This window comes from Harpia harpyja, chromosome 4 (assembly GCF_026419915.1).
Source record: "Harpia harpyja isolate bHarHar1 chromosome 4, bHarHar1 primary haplotype, whole genome shotgun sequence".
Lineage (NCBI taxonomy): Eukaryota > Metazoa > Chordata > Aves > Accipitriformes > Accipitridae > Harpia > Harpia harpyja.
In genome coordinates, this window is record NC_068943.1 from 41,582,035 (window position 1) to 41,598,273 (window position 16,239).

At 51.2% G+C, this 16,239-nt stretch overlaps 1 protein-coding gene across 1 annotated transcript in view; it reads left to right on the forward strand.

Annotated features, from left to right (window-relative positions):
* The first annotated feature begins 5,886 nt into the window (after positions 1-5,886).
* The window catches only part of LOC128141545 (protein CEPU-1), a 355,486-nt gene continuing 345,133 nt past the window's right edge, over positions 5,887-16,239 (forward strand). The window contains exon 1 of the mRNA XM_052786390.1: positions 5,887-6,060. Within this exon, the coding sequence (XP_052642350.1) occupies positions 5,985-6,060 (76 nt within the window). The 5' untranslated portion in view covers positions 5,887-5,984. The remainder of the gene's footprint in view (positions 6,061-16,239) is intronic.

Sequence of the window (16,239 nt, forward strand, 5' to 3'; positions counted from 1 at the left end):
GCACAAGGTAGTAAACATCCTCTATCTCCTCGAGCCATCTGTTTGCAGAGTCTTTGCCCATGCAACAGTGCCTCTTCCCCAGGTAGACTTGTTGCCTCCTTGTAATCCGTAGGTAAATAGACATCTAATCAACTGGAAAGCAGGGAGCAGAGGCGGTGAGCCACGATAAGAGTCCGGTTGGGACGGGGACTAACGGCAGCACGTGCTCAGGCAGGTGGGTGCTGGAAAACGTTGCTGCAAAATCTCTGGAATAAGGAGGAATCTGGTTCGTTTGGGGAAAGGAATAAATTAAGGGAATAGCGGGGCCAAGCAGACTGTGGCCATTGAGCGCCTCTCCAGAGGCTCTTACCACCTTGCCAGGTCAAACCCTGCTGTTTTACTTCTGTGTTGCAACATGCTTGAAATTGGGCAAATTTTATTCTCTAGGTAATGCAGATGACCGGTCCTTGCACATTAGGCGAGGGCATGGTTTACAAGCATGGTGCTGTGTTCATCCCCTCCCTGCAGGGATGCAGGTCACTGGTCCCTCTGAGCTTGTGGCTTTGAGAAGTTTGGGGACCAACCCAACACGGGAAGGTGTACATCAGAGCTGGGTGGCTCTTGCAGGGTGCCATCTCATGCCCAGGCGGGTACATTGCCTGGCTGAGCCAGCCCCTTCTCCATCCGCTCGCTCTTTTGGCTGTGAAGATCATGTTGTGCATCAGCACGTAATTTGCCGTCACGGAATATCTTGAGTTGGAAGGGACTTATAAGGTTCCTCGAGTCCAACTCCAAGTTCAATTTTAATGGGAAACGAGGTGTGCTCAGCACCAGAGCTGCTGGTTGCTGGGCTGTTTATCTCTAAAGGGTTCCTTGCAACATGCTCCACTGGGGCTGCTGCTTGGGAGAGCCCACCGCTGAGGCTGGCGTGCATTAGGGCTTTGCAGACGTGAGCTAAGAGCAGGCCCAGCAAAAGGCACCTGTTTTGGGAAGGTGTTACGGGGCATTCAGAGCTGGGGTGGTGACCCAGTGCCCTTTAGTACCTGGCATTACCGTGTTTAATGTACTCGGCGCTAATCTTTCTCTAAACAGAAGCGATCTTGCTGAGTTCAGCACTGAAGGAGCAATAACCAATGAAGGAGATGAGATTAAGAAAACTCACAAGAATCAAATGTGCTAGAAAGGGCTGGGGAAGTGCCAGGGGCACTGCAGTAAATGACCTCCCTGGGAATTGAGGACAAATAAAATCCATGCCCTGTCTCTCTTCTCCCAGGCGCCTTATGCCGATGCCTTAGCCCTCCCCTCCCTGGTGAGACCATAGATGTTGCTTTCAGGGTTATTTTTGCACCGGAGTACAACAAATCCTCTGTGCTATGGGGCCGAGACGAGGATCCGTGTTGCTGCATTCAGAAAAACTAACCTCTCGAGCTCAAGGAGAGCTGCTTCAGTTGGCAGTAGCATTAGGTGCTTTATTCTGTCTGGAACAGCCTTGAGAGGGCAAACAAAACCTCTGTGCTGTGGCTCTTGTTTCCAAAGGCTCTCTGCAGGCAGGGCTGCTGATGATAGTGGCTTTTTTTTTTTCTGCAAGCCAGAAACGGAGCCCAAAATTTGCCCAAAGGCCATCAGGCTGGGACGAAAACAGGGTGCAGCAACCCAAGGGAATCAGCAGTCCCAGTCCGAGCTCTGCCGGGCTCGGTGGGGATGCAGGAAAGTCTTCTGCTCAACTTGCCGCGGAGCTGTTTGCAAATGTTCAGTGGGGATCGTGGGGCTTTCACCCGAAATGGGGAGGAGGTGATGGGAGCGGTAGGGTTTGATTTTTTTGCTACCTGAAAGCAGGGGTAGTAAATGTCTCGGTGATGGGCTGGATGGAGGTTTTCTCCCAGCGGGTTTACTTGCCACCAGCGTAGTCCCCATGGCCTCACGACAGCACGAGGACGTCCTTCACGGAGCCTGGGCATCCCAAAACGTCTCGGTAGCGGCTGCTGCCTTGGATCCCTACCCCTAGCGCCGTGCAGGCTCGGAGGCTGCGAGGATGACTTGGCAGTGATATATTTACTACAATTACCATCTCTCTTCCCAGAGGAGGAAAAAATAGATGAATAATATGTTTTGAAGGTGTCATGGAGTGAAAGCAAGAGAGGAGCTTGAGCCTGAACTTATGAATAACTTATAGGCTTCCTCCCTTCATGCAGTCACTCCATTTGGGCTTATCTTTCTCACCCGTAGGAGGTGTAATTAAAGGAGCAAAGCCGGGCATCCACGTGCACGGCAGCTGCCTGTGGGCACTCGTCTGTCTGGCTCCACGCATCCTGTGCACGCAAGGGCACGGGAGTGCCGAAATGCCTTCGTATGCAGACGTGGGCTGGGGTATGTGTTAGGGGAATTTGTAAAGCTTAACTCCCCTCAGTCGCTATCCCTCATTAAGAAAAAGTGTATTTAGCACATAATTCATCTTTGATATTTTGGTATAGCTGGTAGAATTGTTCCCTTAACTCTCTCTCCCCTTGCACTGGTGAAACTAGGAGCAGAAGTAACCTAGGATGGGGAAAGGCTGCAAGAGGAAGAAGCCAAGTCCTGCAACCCTTACTTAAGATTTGGGAGATTTTTTTGTTCAGTCCTTGACATGGCTGGAAATTCCCTTCCTGACCTCGTGCAGCATCTTAGCCTTTCCAAGTCTTATTTTTCTAGCCATAAACTGAGAAGTAATTTGCTCTTGTCTCAACAGCTTTCTCTGCTTTCTCTGTTTTGACTTTAAGAGCTCAAGGGAGAGACTGTTTTTTACCGGGTGTACATACAGAGTCTAACATAATGGAACCAGGATCTTATCAAAGGCTTGTGAATGCTATTGTAATGCATATAGTAATTATAGGTATGTATATGTAGGGATGATGAAAAAAATCCAATGAAACATGGCATTTCCCTCTGGAAAAATGTTAGCGGCATAAAACCACGCCTGGGAGTATGTCAGTTCCAGCAAAAAATGTCTATTAAAAATTATGCAGTGCTGTTCAGCAAGGTCACAACGCTCCTTTTAGAGCCAGTTAGAGATTTCGTTTCAAAGCAGCATGTCACTTTTTTTTTTTTTTTTTTCCCCCCTGCAGACTTTTAGCTAAGGTGTTGTATTTTGGTCTTCTATTCAGATCCAGCGTGTAGGGGGGGAGCCAGTCATCTAAAATTTTGTGGACATTTCTGCCAAAAGGTGCATTCTGCAGCTCGATATGCATGGAGGTATGGTATCCCTGTTTAACACCACATATATGTGTGTGATTTCCAATGAATAACTTCTTCCCCCTGTCCCCCTATCTCGGGAGTGCAGCCCTGCTATCTCTATGTTCATATCAGTCCGGCACATAGATATGTATGAGTGTAATGGATATTAGGCATTTATTGCAAGGCATTCTGTTGAACATCACCTGCTGTTCAACATGAAAAGTTGATGTTCCACAAAGCCACAAGCCGAAGGCTCCTTAAGAGCTGTTCTGGTGCATCGGGTAAATATACGTGCTCGGAACAAGCACTGTGTGAATCAATAATGCATAGAGCAAATCTGTAGGAAGAGCAGCTACTGCATAGGGCCTTCTTATAAACTGCTCTCTCTGCTTAGGCAAATAGACAGGGAAGTTGTGTTTTTTAAAGGATAATGGGTAGGTAATAAACCAAACTAACCTAATCAACCACTTCCAGCTGCTCTAAGCACGGTAGCTGACTTGGCAGCCAGGGTCAAATTCAGAAGCGTTGCGAAAGGTGGTAAAAATTGCTGTGTGGCATCTTGCATTATTGTAGGTAACTTTTGTGTTGATGGAGTGGTGGGGAAGAAGTGGAGAGGATGAGATGATGTGGTGGTGGTAGGAATCCTTACCAAGGGTGTCTCCATCCAAAATGTATCAGCTGGAGGTTGCTGGGGCAGTGAGAGGTTTGTGCATTGCTCTGCTGAGCGGGAAGAACAGCTCAAGCCCTAACATTGGACTGGGTATTAAATACTCCAGAGCCTTTATTTGCTTCCTGAGAAATATCCTGCTGAACCACACGTATGCAGCCTGGGACTGCATCATTAGTGGTACCATTGCCATGAGCTTTTCCCATCCTAATGAGCTGGGAGGTTGTGCAGGCCACTAGTAGGCTGTAGACTGCTCCTGGTGGTACCATAAAATGGTGGTGGAGAGCTCTGGATCAGCTGGACTTCCTCGAGATCTGGGGTTTGAACTAAGACTTGGTAGAGGAAAAGGAAGGGGAGCTGAAAGTGCTCTGCATCAGGCCACGGCTTTACACCAGCTGCTGTTTTGGCAAGACCTCCATGAAAACTGATGGATGAAAGCAGTGGAGGTCTTGGGGAAAACCCAAGGATGGTGGGATGCATCTCCCTGGTTAGGGACAGCATGACCCTTTGGCTGGCTGGTGGCAGGGACGTGCAGGCATCAAACACGGCTGTTGGGGACATCTCACCGGAGCTGCCGATCTCTCCCCGGCTGCCAGCTTTTGAAGTGTGGATCATTATCATCAGACCTGTCGATGGGACTTCAGGAGAGGGGCTGGTGCCTGTGGTTTGTCACCTTTTTTTCAGCAGAACGGCTGGCCCAGATCTGACTTGGAGAGTCTCTGGGTGGCAGCGATAGAGGAGAGAGAGAGAGAAACACAGCTGGATTTTCCAAGAGTTTGCAGCCAAATCGTCTTCTGAATTGCAAAGTGAACAGCTCAGATTTTGGAAGCCTCTGAGGAGGAATAAATACTAAAAGCCAAGATATCTTTTTTTTTTTCCTTTGTCATTTTTCTGCCTATAATGTTGTTTTAAGGGCCTGTGAGTCACCTCAAGCGGCAAAATAAGACGTCCTTACCACCAATGAAAATAATGAATATTTAACAAGATATTATTTATTTAGGTTGTGTCAGATCGGAGTCTCGGGGTTCATTGCCGCTAATATTCTCCATATTGGACAAAGGCTGAAAAAAATAAGATTTTCAGGACCTTGTGTACATAGGCATGTTGGTGTCGTGCTCTGACATCGGGTTGTGGTACGGACAGATGTGGCGGTTTTAGGTATCTTGAGTTGGAGAAAGGTCTGTCTCGTTCCCGCTGTTGTGAAATAGGCACCAGAAATCGGCACGCGGCAAGGAGTTTAAGTAACGGGAGCGCGTTCAAACCTAAGCAGGGTGTGAGCGGCCCAGATCCTGCTCATGGCAGGAGATGGTCTTGGTGCGACGAATTGGACGGGGAAAAAAAAAAAAAAAAAAAAAAAGCCTTGATGTGGAATAAAAGTAGATTTCTGCTACAAATTCAAGAGTTATTCCCTATTAAATTTGCTTTTAGAGCAATTTCCGTGTGGGAGTTAGCCCTATAGGAGGAAGAGACTTGTTGGGACAGCGCTGGGGCTCTCCCCCAAGGACACCAGCCCCCGAAAGCGGGTGGTACGAGGGGGTCTCCCACCCATCGTCACGCAGGCGGTGAAACTGAGTCAAGGCGGGGGGGGGGGGGCGAGTGTCACCCCCTTTTCCCCGGTGGGGAAGGGCAGTGCCGGGCTGGGGGTGGCGGGGGACCTCTCCGGGCGGGTTGGGGGGAGACGGGACGCGGATTCCTGTGGGACACCCCCCCCCCACAGTACACACCCCACACCCCACACCCCACACACACGCCGGTGCGGGGGGGGGGCCCCGCAGCCAATGAGTGCGGCGCGGGGGAGGGCTGCGTGCGCGGCCGGCGGCGTGTTGCAGCCGGGCGGCGTGTGCGGGCCGGAGCGGCGGGCGCGGCAGCGCCTGTCCCTCGCACCTTGCAACCCCTTCCGACCCCCCCTTCCCCCCCCCCCTTTTTTTTTATTTTTGGGTTTTTTTCCCTCCCCCACCCTGCGGTGCCTTTTTTTTTTTTTCCCCTCCCCCCCCTTTCTTCCTCCCCCCCCTTCCCCCCCCCCCCCCTTTTCCTTGCGCTTTGCTCCGGGAAACGCTGGATTTTAAACCTCTCCCCGCCAGGCAGTGAGTGGGGAAGGAGGGGAGAGAAACGCAGCCCGCGGTGAAACATGGCCCAGGCGAAAATGCACCACCCCGTCTCTTGGGTGATCTTCGCCGGGATGGCCGCTCTCCTCCTCTCCCAAGGTAGGGCCGGGCGGGGATGCTGCGGGGGATGCAAGCGAGGGGTGCGGAGGCCCCACGGCGGCACCCTCGGGGGGGCTGGGGGCGGGGGGGGGGGTTGGTGAGGAGCCCCCAGAGCGGGGGCAGAGCTGGGAGAGGGTCCCCAGCCCGCTGCTAAGTTGCGGGGGGGGGGGGGGAATACGGCATCTCCCAATTCGTGTTCCTCCCCCCCCCCGGCTGCACCGGGCTGTGGGGGAACTTCTCCCATGGCGCAGCACCCCCCGTGCTGATTTTTTTTTTTTTTTGGGGGGGGGGGGGGAGAAGCTGGTGCCGAACGACTCTGCCATCTCAACTTAGTTCCTGCAGGAGCAATGCATCCAACAGGCTGGGGGCGGGCGGGGATGTGTGTGGGGGTCGGGGCTCCTCTGTGCTGCCCCCCCCCCCCCCCCTTTGCATTGTAAGGTCGTCCCAAAAACTCGGTGCAGCCCCGGCTCCTGCCTGCCCCCGCCGGGCTGGGGAGTTGGGAAGTCCTTGTCCAACCTGTCCCGGGTGAGCCAGGCTCCCTCCCCCCGGGGGATGGTGCTTCGCGGGGGGGGGGGGGGGGCTATGCAAAAGAAAAAAAAAAAGAGCAAAAAGCAAGGGGAGAAGCGGGGGGAAAGGAGGAGGCAGGAGCCAGCCCCATCTGGCCGGGAGCGCCGAGCCTGTCAGCTTGCGTTAGTCTCCTCGCAGCCATCTGGAGGGGCTGTGGGAGCGGGGTTCTCTCCGTGGGAGGAGAGGACGGGGCCGCATCCTGCACCGGGCCGCCTGCGGAGCTGGGGCTGGCGAGGAAAGACGCTCCCGGGGGCTGCGCTGCACCGTGCCCGGGGTGCGCCCAGCTCCATCGCGGATGGTACCCGGGGCTCCGGCCGGGGAGCCGGGCTTCGCGGGGGATGGAAGGATGGAAGCACCCCTGGGGGGCGATGGAGGCACCCTCTTTCTGCACGGGGAAAGGGAGGGCAGTCGGCAGCTGGAGCCAGCTACCTCCCTCTGCGCTGCCCCGGTGCCCACCGAGGGCTGGGGACAGGGTTTGGGCACCCGCATGCTCGAATCAGCCCTGCCTGGTGTCCTCCCCCCCTTTCGGCCAAGGTGCTCTGCAGCAGGGCTCCGGTGGGATGTGAAGCCCCTTCCTGCGTGGGGCAGGGGGCCGCTGGGGGCTGGCGTGTGCCGGAGGAGCTGGGGGAGATGGCCAGCCACCATCTCCGCTCAAAACTTCTCTCTCCTGGGCAGGCTGGGCCCGCTCTTGCGGAGAGCCACCCCTGCCATATCGACCGGCGCAGGCTGCTTAGCATGCACATCACATGCCAAGGCATTTCTCCTCTTCGCCTTCCTCCCTCGCTCCCTCCTCAAGCTCTCCTCTTCTCCCAGGGTTGCTGCTTCCCTCTCGCGCTGCTCGGGATGCTGGCATCCCCTGCACCCCCGGCTCCCAAGGGGTTTTCCTGGGAAGGGGAGCCCAGGTGGGGTGGTGGGAGGGCTAGGGCTCCCCAGGAGGGGGGCAAAGCTGCCCTTCCCTCCCTCCTTTCTCCTGCCTAGAATTTGTGCTTCATTTATTTATTTATTTATTTGTAATGCTTGCTTTTGGCTTCTGACTTGGCTTCCTTGAAATCTTATTCCCTGCCTCTGGTCATCTCTCATGCTTCCTCTCCCTGCTCCCATCAAAGCTTACAGATCAGAAAGTAGTTGGGTTTTTTTTTCTTTTTTTTGGGTTTTTTTTTTTTTTCATTCTCCTCGGCAGCAGAGCGGTGGGGAGGAATGCGCTGCCTCTCCAAGCAAAAAAATCTCCCGAGCCCCACTGGCTTGCAGGAGTCTGATGTGGGTGCCAGAGGTCCCTGAGTCACTGCTGGGGTGGGGGAAAGCAGGGAGCCACGTTGCACCGTGGGCTGGGGGGGGGACCCAGGGCAGAACCGTGGGGGGCACAATACTGCGCAGGGCAGCCTTTGGCAGCAAAAAGTTTGGGCCTTTTTTGAGCTGGGAGATGTTGGGTGTGCTGGGCTGTCGGAGTCGCCCTGGGAACTTTTCTTGCATACTTGTATTTAAAAGAGTCATTAAAAAAAACGAAAAAAACACCCAGCAAAAGTAATTTTGCTTTTTAGGAAAAACTTTCTAAGGGGCTTTTGACAAATTGGGGGTCATTCAGCCCCAAAGGTAATACATAGGTATGCATGCATTGCCAAATATCAGCAGTATGGTGCTGCTGCTTCATGAACTCTTCTGATATTCACAGTATTTTTTTTAATTTCTAACTTTTCTCTCTCCTTGGTATACAAAAGCGGAGCTGGCTTGCGTCTGAAAATGCGAAAATTATTGTCATACAAGAAAACTGTGTTTTGCGCAAATCTCCTACAAATAGCTCAGGAGATCTGTGCTGCCCTCTGCAGCAGTTTATCAATACTCCAGGTCATTTACCTATTTACAGCCAAACAAACAATAAGAAAAGCGGTTTGTGAGTATGCTTGAGAGCGGGGCGTGAAGTGGGGTAATTTGTAAGTGCTTAACCATCTGCATTTGTACAAACATCCATAGGTCCTCCAAGTTTTGCGGATTCACTGTTGTTTTTTGGAAACGTGCCCCTGAAACGGGAGCTGTTGAGCGTCGCGTCCGTCAGGAAGGAGCTCTCTGAGCCCTGAAATGTCCAGCGTGGTTTTGTGCACGGCAATGCTGTCGTTCCCAAGGGAGCTATTGCCTACTGGGTGTTGGTGCTAGAGAGCATGGCCTGGGTGCTTGCTTGGATGCTGCATCTCCATGGGAATGAGAGGCAGGTGTCCATCATATCAGCACGTGGGCAAGGCAGAGCCGGCCAAAGGTCCATGGTTTGGGGAAAGGAGCTGGGAAGAGGGAGGCTACAGAGGGCTGGGATAGCCCTGGGCGTCGGGAAATGAGCGGCTGTTTGGCAACACAGCTCTCATTGTCTTTGCTATATTTTTTCTGCGTGATTTTTAAATAGCGCAAATGAACATCTAAAGCATGTTTAAGGACCCAGCAGCAGCAGTGTTTTCTTTTCCCTCTTTCCACGTTTCAAAGTAGAGAGATGGTCTCGGGTGTGCCCGGTGTCCCTGACTTGCACCCACCTGGATTTCTTGAGGAAGAGGAGGGCTTGAGCAAAAATCCCACTCCAGCACTTGGGAGTGGAAGAGGGAAGAAAACTCTTCACTCAACCACGCGTAAAAGGATTAACCAGGCTAAAAGGTCATAGAAGATTTAGCTGGGCCTTTAGCATCAGTAAGCCAAGAATTATGGGAATTTGATTTACAAATTAGCATAAAGACCTTATTCTAATAAGCATACAAACTGAAATAGGTATGTAAAATAATAGCATATGTCAACATCATACACGGAGCGTTCCTCATCGGAAAGAATTATTCGCTCTGTCGATGTGGCTGGGTTGCAGATAACTCCCAAACCGAAACACCGGCTACGCTTGTGTGTGATGAAAAGGCTGGATCTGGCTCGGAGACATGTCTGCAGGGAGGAGTGGCCGGCTGCTGCCCCTCAGGAAGGGCAGGATTCGGGAGCACCGCGTGGGTCGGGGCTGTGTGTCCCGGGAGGACTTTTTCTCGGTGGAGGCAGGAGGGGAAACCTTCTGGCAGTTCGTGCAAGAAGGTAATTGCGCTAATGAATGTGTATAAGAAAAATTACATGTATCGACATCTTTCCGTGAATACCCGGATTTATTGTTCCCCGGGGAAAATATTGGATGTGACTTCATGGTGGATAATAGTTACCGTGCAGGTCAATAAAATGTGATATTCACCGCAACAGCAGAAAATAGCTATTTAATAGGTAATAACAGTAATAATCAATACCTACATGATTAGATAACCCAGTTATATGTAGTACATAAAAGGAGGGGAATGTGTTCTGGTTACTCAATAGCCTGATTCGGAGCGTTGCTGAACATCTGTCATTCTTGTTGATTTTAACTGAAGCTGTAAGCAGGTATCCAGCACCTCTGAAAATCAGGCCACCACATGGGATTAATTGGCACATTTTTAAGACTCAGCAGGGTAAATGGGAGCCCAAGCAGACCTTTGCTATTGGAAAGATGCTTTTGAAAGCAGGCCGCGCTGTGCAAAAACGTGGCATGGCACCTAAAACGCCTAATGGGTTGGCACTTGGGATCTCGGTTTGGTCAGTGGCTTTGCTGTGGGTGCTCTGTGCAGTGTTGCACGTGGGGTTTTTCATGTGTGGGGTATCACTGCTTCCCTGGGAGCATCCCTCCACTGATCTGGTCATGCAGCAGCGGGCTGCAGTGGGTTTACAAGGAGTAAACTTGTGGTTGCTTTACGCTGCGTATATGGAGAGTTCTCTATCAAGAGTTGTCATTTGTAATGAGATACCTTAGAGTGCGCTGTGATGGGGAACACGTACAGAGTTGTCTAGCCCTGTTTACAAGATTTGGCGGTTCTGCGTGCCCTAAAGTTACTTTTTCTTTATCCGTGTAGGCATTTTGACCATCGTAGTAAGCCTGGCTTACGTTTTTTTATCTGTCTTCTTCTTGTGCCAACCATGACTTGTGCACGAGACGAGTGCATTTAATATTGGAAGTGTCTGCTTCATGTATTTTTCTTGCAGCTTTTGCTTAAACATATCCATATTGTGATCCACACCCCCCCATTTTATTTTTTTTCCTGTGGGGAAAAAATTGATCAGCTGACAGATCTGGGTCAAGTTAGCAAGCAGGACTTGCTGTTTTCTGTTATAAACCAAGGTGGAGGTGGAGGAGGGAGAGCTCACTAGCTTGCTTCCGAGGCAACTCGCAGTCAGACGGCAAAGGTGGGCTCCAGCCCTCCTCCTCGGCTTGCGAAGCACCACGTGAGAAGTATTTTTCTGGCCATGGGGATCAGGAAAAAACCACCCTTTTCTGCATCTGTCTTTCCTTCTCAAACTTCAATAGTGGCAGGAAAGGGCAAAATGTTCTTTGCTTGTTCCCCAGTTGAAGGGATGCCTTACTAGAGCAAAGCTTTAAAGAGGGTAAATACGATTTTTTTCAGTGTTACCGCTCCTTTGATGCGCAGTGGCAAATCTCCCATTAGACTCAGTGGGACCCAAGCATGATCAGTCTCAGATGTTCATGGCAAAGGCTTGCAGCCGTCTTGGAGCTGCAACTTGGAGTTGAGCTCTTGGTTTCAAATAGGGGCCAAAATGAGCAAGGTGCCAGATTTGGGGATTCTGTAGTAGAAGTCCAAGCCCTACTGCTGTCTCCCATCTTCAGCCAGCATCCTGCACCTCTGCACATGGGTCCTTCCATGCCTTTAGTAGCTTTTATAGGCAAAACCCAAAATTGCACAGGATGAGCTCTTTGTCACTGCATCCCAGCTGGGGCATCCTAATCCCAGGGGCCACCAGCCCTTTTGCGGGTGCTGGTGCATCCTCCAGGCATCGCACACGCCGTGCTCTCAGCACGTTTGGAGCTGTGGCTGCTAGCCTGGAGGAGCTAGCCACCTCCCTCTTCCTTACCGAGGCATGCACCTTGCTCTTGGTTAATAATAAATCAGAGGTGCTGCCGTCGCCGTGCTCTGTTATCTCCCGCCAAGAAGGATATCATGGATTTTTGATGCGCTTACAGTTAATATGTCCAGTGCTGAAAGCTGTTGTAAATTAATTGACCCCTTGACCCCCTTGTCCTGTTGACTGTTCCCACTAAGGACAGTGTTCGGTTCTTGGCATCCTCCACCCACCCCCGGCTTTCCCTTCCTCTGATTCCTCCAGCTCTCGCATGCTTCGCTTACTAATCAGGGGGAGCCGAAAAAGGCCCTCTGAGCAGGGCTTCATGCAGCCGAGGAGCCGCGGCTCCAAAATGCTTTGTAGCAGCCGTGCGGGGAAGCCAGGATCCCGGGGACCCAGCGTGCATAAATTACTGGTGGTTGGAGTATTCCCTTTAAAGCACTGGGGAGGCGGTGATGGAAGCTGGCACGGCATCCTCTGCCTTCCCACGGGGACGAGGACAGAGCGACGTAGCTGCTGCTGGGCTAAAAAGTCACAGTGCAGCAGTGAGGACCTCCTGGAGGTGGGGGGACCCCAGCATCAGTGGGGTGCAAGGGTGCTCAGCACCTTGCTTGAGGGCACCTCTGTCCACCTAGGGAGCTATGGCTCATGCCAAGCGCTCGCTTTTGGAGCTGCGGTGGATCTGGCTTGCAGGGAGGATGGGAGCGGGTGCTCGGCAGGGGTTTGGTGGGAAGGAGCAGAAGAAGATGCTGTGAGCCTGGAGGTCCTGGACTGGGATGCGCGTCCCAAGTTCGCGTCCTTTGCTCATCCTGCGGCGATTCTGGCTTGTTGCGTGGTCTTTCCCCTTCATCACTTGGCCACACACTCCGTAAGGATACTAGCCGTCTTTCTCCTCTTGTGTCTGGTCTAGCTACTGTGGATTTGCCTTGAAAACGGGGACTTTCCCCCACTGTGTAATTGTACATCACTGAGCACAGGGAAACCCTGATTTAGCTTGGAAAGGAGCTTCTGACACTCAGCTCGGGCAGCCGGTTCGCATCCTCCTGTGACTCGTGATGGGAGACAGCAGCTGCTAAGAAGTAGGAAATGCCACAGGAAATTGCGTAATATTAGCAACGAAGCAGAGTGGGCTTTATTATTTATTCCAAAATGGAATAAACCAGAATAATTGCAAATTCCCAGTGAAAGTAAATTCTGGGAAAAATAGGGATTGATTTTGAAGTATTTTTGTTCTGATTTGGAGCTTACAGAAGCTTTATGTACGAAGTTGTGAAGTGATTTCAAACAACAAAAAAAGAGATCCGAAGGCTGCATTCCAGCAGTATCAAAAGAGCCTGGAGTCTTGAGCCTTGTTACATTTTTTTAGTGTTATTTCTACAAAACAGATCCTCTGCTAATGTTTTGATTTTGCCAGAAACGGCATTCTTGATTTAAAGAACTGGTTTGAAAGCCAAATCTGACCCGCCTCGTTGGAAGCGTGACAAGCACTTGAAGCGAAGCAAGGTTCATTAATACTGTAATATTATCTCGCCGTTTAAGTGGGTATTTTCCCCCCCTCTTGTAGGGGTTATCAGATGAATAGCACTAAGTTCCTGGGTTGGCTTGGTTGTTTTCTAGCTTTTATTCCCTTTCTGCCGGACAGATGGTATTTATAGATCAGAGGGTGCCTGCGTTAGACTTTTTTTCGCAAAGTCAATCCCCAAAGCCAGCACCGGGGTTTTTGATAGCGGGCCAAGGCATGGGAGAGCGGCAGGGCTGGCTGGCAAGAGGTGAGTTGGATTTAGCGTGAGTGACATCTCTCTTAATAAGCCGTTTCTGGAGCAAGGCTGGCGAGGAGCAGGATCCATTAGAGGCCGGAGTAGTGGCGAAGCCAAAACCGCGTGGTCATTGAAGACAACATTTAAAAAATTGTATTATTTATTGTTTACCTTTTGTGCCACTTTTCCGCATGTCAGCGCTTCCCATTGTACGTTTTGGGCTTCAAAACCTGATGTACCATTAGCAGCCAGCTCCAAAGCCCCCAAATAGTGCATAAACTATGATTATTCCTTCTGATCCCCTTGTGTTTATGTAAATGGCTGGAAAAGCGGTTTTCAGCTTATTTCAGAAGCTTAAGGGATTCATACCAAGCCTATTATTGAAAAATCAGAAAGTGAAAAGCAACTTCTGAGACAAGGAATTAGCAACTCAATGGCAGCGTGCGTACCGCTGGCTGTACGGGATCTGGCTGTATCACAGACGGGAATTCCCTTGGGATTCAAAAATCAAACACATGGCAACAGGTTGTCGGGCTTTGCAGGGAGGGGGGACTCGAAGGCGGTGTGCAGTTCGTCCTGGGTGGGAGGCTGGAGAGGGAGCTGGGGTGCAAACCAGCAGTGGTGCTTGGTGGCCAGGTTTTTTGGCTGATGGTGTGCGAGGAGCATCGCTGGCTGCAAAAGCCACCAGCCGCTTGGCTGATAACCCCAGCTCTGTATCCCTTGCATGCATGGGTGCACACCGGGAAGGGGCGAGCACCCGTATGTCCTCAGCGTGGCTGTCCCCGCCGTGTGTGAGCCTTTTTCCTCTGTCCCAGGAGAGATGGGAAGAGATGCAAATCCTCCTTGGGGCACCGGCCCCTTCCAGCCAGCCCCACAGCATCTCATCCCTCCTCTCCTGCTGCTTTTTTTTTTTTTTCCCTGGTTTGGTCCCTTTCCCCCTTCCTTATGTTAATTTCCCACCTGAGCACCAAGTACTTTATAAATAGCAAATCTGAAATGAATTTCCTAGCAGCAATCATTATCTCCCTCGACAGCCATTAAACATTCACACAAGCAGAGCAAAATGACAAAGGGGATTGATTTTTACAGTATGTTGGGGGGAGGTAGGAGAAAGGAAATATGTTGACAAGGCTTTTTTTTTTCCCTCCACTCTCCCGTCCCTTCCAGATCCTCTATCTTGAGGAATTTAAAATCACCCAGTGACTTCTTTTTGAGATCAGGTTGGAAAGGGGTGGTAGAGTGCAAAGTTGGAAATAAATAAAAATCAATTAAAGAAAAAAAAAAAAGCCCTATTCCCTTCTTCTTCAGCCCCTGCAAGCCTCGTTCCAATCTGTTGGCTGTGTGCGACTGGTAAACATGAAGTTAGTTACGTGGCCCCGGCTGTTGAGATGAATATGTCAGAGTTAATGCCTCCGAAGATGGAGGGGTGGGTTGGAGGGGGTGGGGGGGGCCAATCTCCGCAGCCTTCTCAGCAGAATAAATGTGTTGATGCAATAGTTGGGAGCCGCCGAGCTGCTGCCGTATGAGGCACTGTAGCTGAAAATTTAACTTTGATTTCAATTTTCATATTTGTCAGCAATAATTAGATTCAAGAAAGGTTTTTGCCGCTGTTCTAAAATACTAATAAGTAGGAGCCTTTGTAGTACGGCTAATGGAGTCTTTTTTTTCCTAGTGGGCTAGAAAAATTCCATTAAAGGGAAAAGTCATACTATATTACCATGCTTCAACATGCATTGACTTTGCTGCCACAGGAATATCTGCGCTGGGAGACAGTGGTCCTTGCTCCGAACTGCATGAGCGATGCCCGGGAGTGGGGCTGGTGTCCCACGGTTGTGATGTGATGGGGCTTCCCGGGGAGCGGGGAGGGCTGGAGGAGACCCCCTATGCCTGGCTGGGGGGGGGTGATGCTCTTCGGGGTGGCTGGAGGCTTTCGAAGCGCTCGTGAGATGATATTGCAGTGGTAGCCTGGCTCTCATCCAGCTTGCTCGCTTTGGCAGTTGTTTTTTGGTGTTGCAAATTCCCGTGGGGTTTAAAGCCTTAGATCAATTAGGGGTCTCCCCTTGTTGGCCCTGCCAAAGGCAGAAAGGCCCTTCTCCCCCTCTCCACCCTGCTGCGTGGGTTTCCTTGGCGGCATGTGCCAGGTTTTATCCCAGAGCAATGCCAGAAAGGAAAGTGATATTAAATTTGCTGGCGATATGCATGGCAAATGGGGGAGGCTCTAAGTTGTGTCATTCTCAAGTTACTTCAGCCTATTAAGCAAACAAAAGCACTTGTGGAGTGAGAAATGGAAATGGCCAACGTGGCCCAATTAATCCTGGATGTACAATTCCATTAATAAGCCAGCTTTTAATAGGTGGCTCTTTCCAGGAGCTGCTGGGACTAAGAATTGATGTATTCACTATAATTGTATTGCAACTAATAGGATAGGAAGAAAATTGTATGGAGAACCTGTTCCTTCGCCACTGTTTTCCAATCAGTTGAAATAATGCTTCCCCCTGGAAGAGCCCAGCAAGGTAATGATACTTAAATCTAAATAGAAACAGGAATATTTTTAATTTCGGTGGAGAGGATTTTGGCTCGTGCTTCTGCTTCCCCATAGAGCGGGCAGAAGCCGAAACAGCAGTTTGCAAAAGTGCCGGAGGAAATAGTGATCCCAATCCCAATGGAAATGCCCCGTGGCTGGCTACTGGGCCAGCTCTCTTGGCTGGGCGATGGGATGCGGCTGCTGATGCAGAGAGCGATACCAGGTCTGGGAGCCTTCAGCCTCCCTCCTGAGAGCTGAGGGGGGGGGTTTCTGGGTGCCTGGGTACAGGGCTGCCCCCCTGGCATCTCACCCAGAGCCTTTTGTTCTCTTCCTTGGCAGCGAGAGGGGTCTTCACCCTCTGCCGTCGATGCTGTTTGCTGGGAGAGCTCATTAATGAGCCTGAGGTCCTCACTCCTTTCATCCGCTGTATTTATTCAGCCC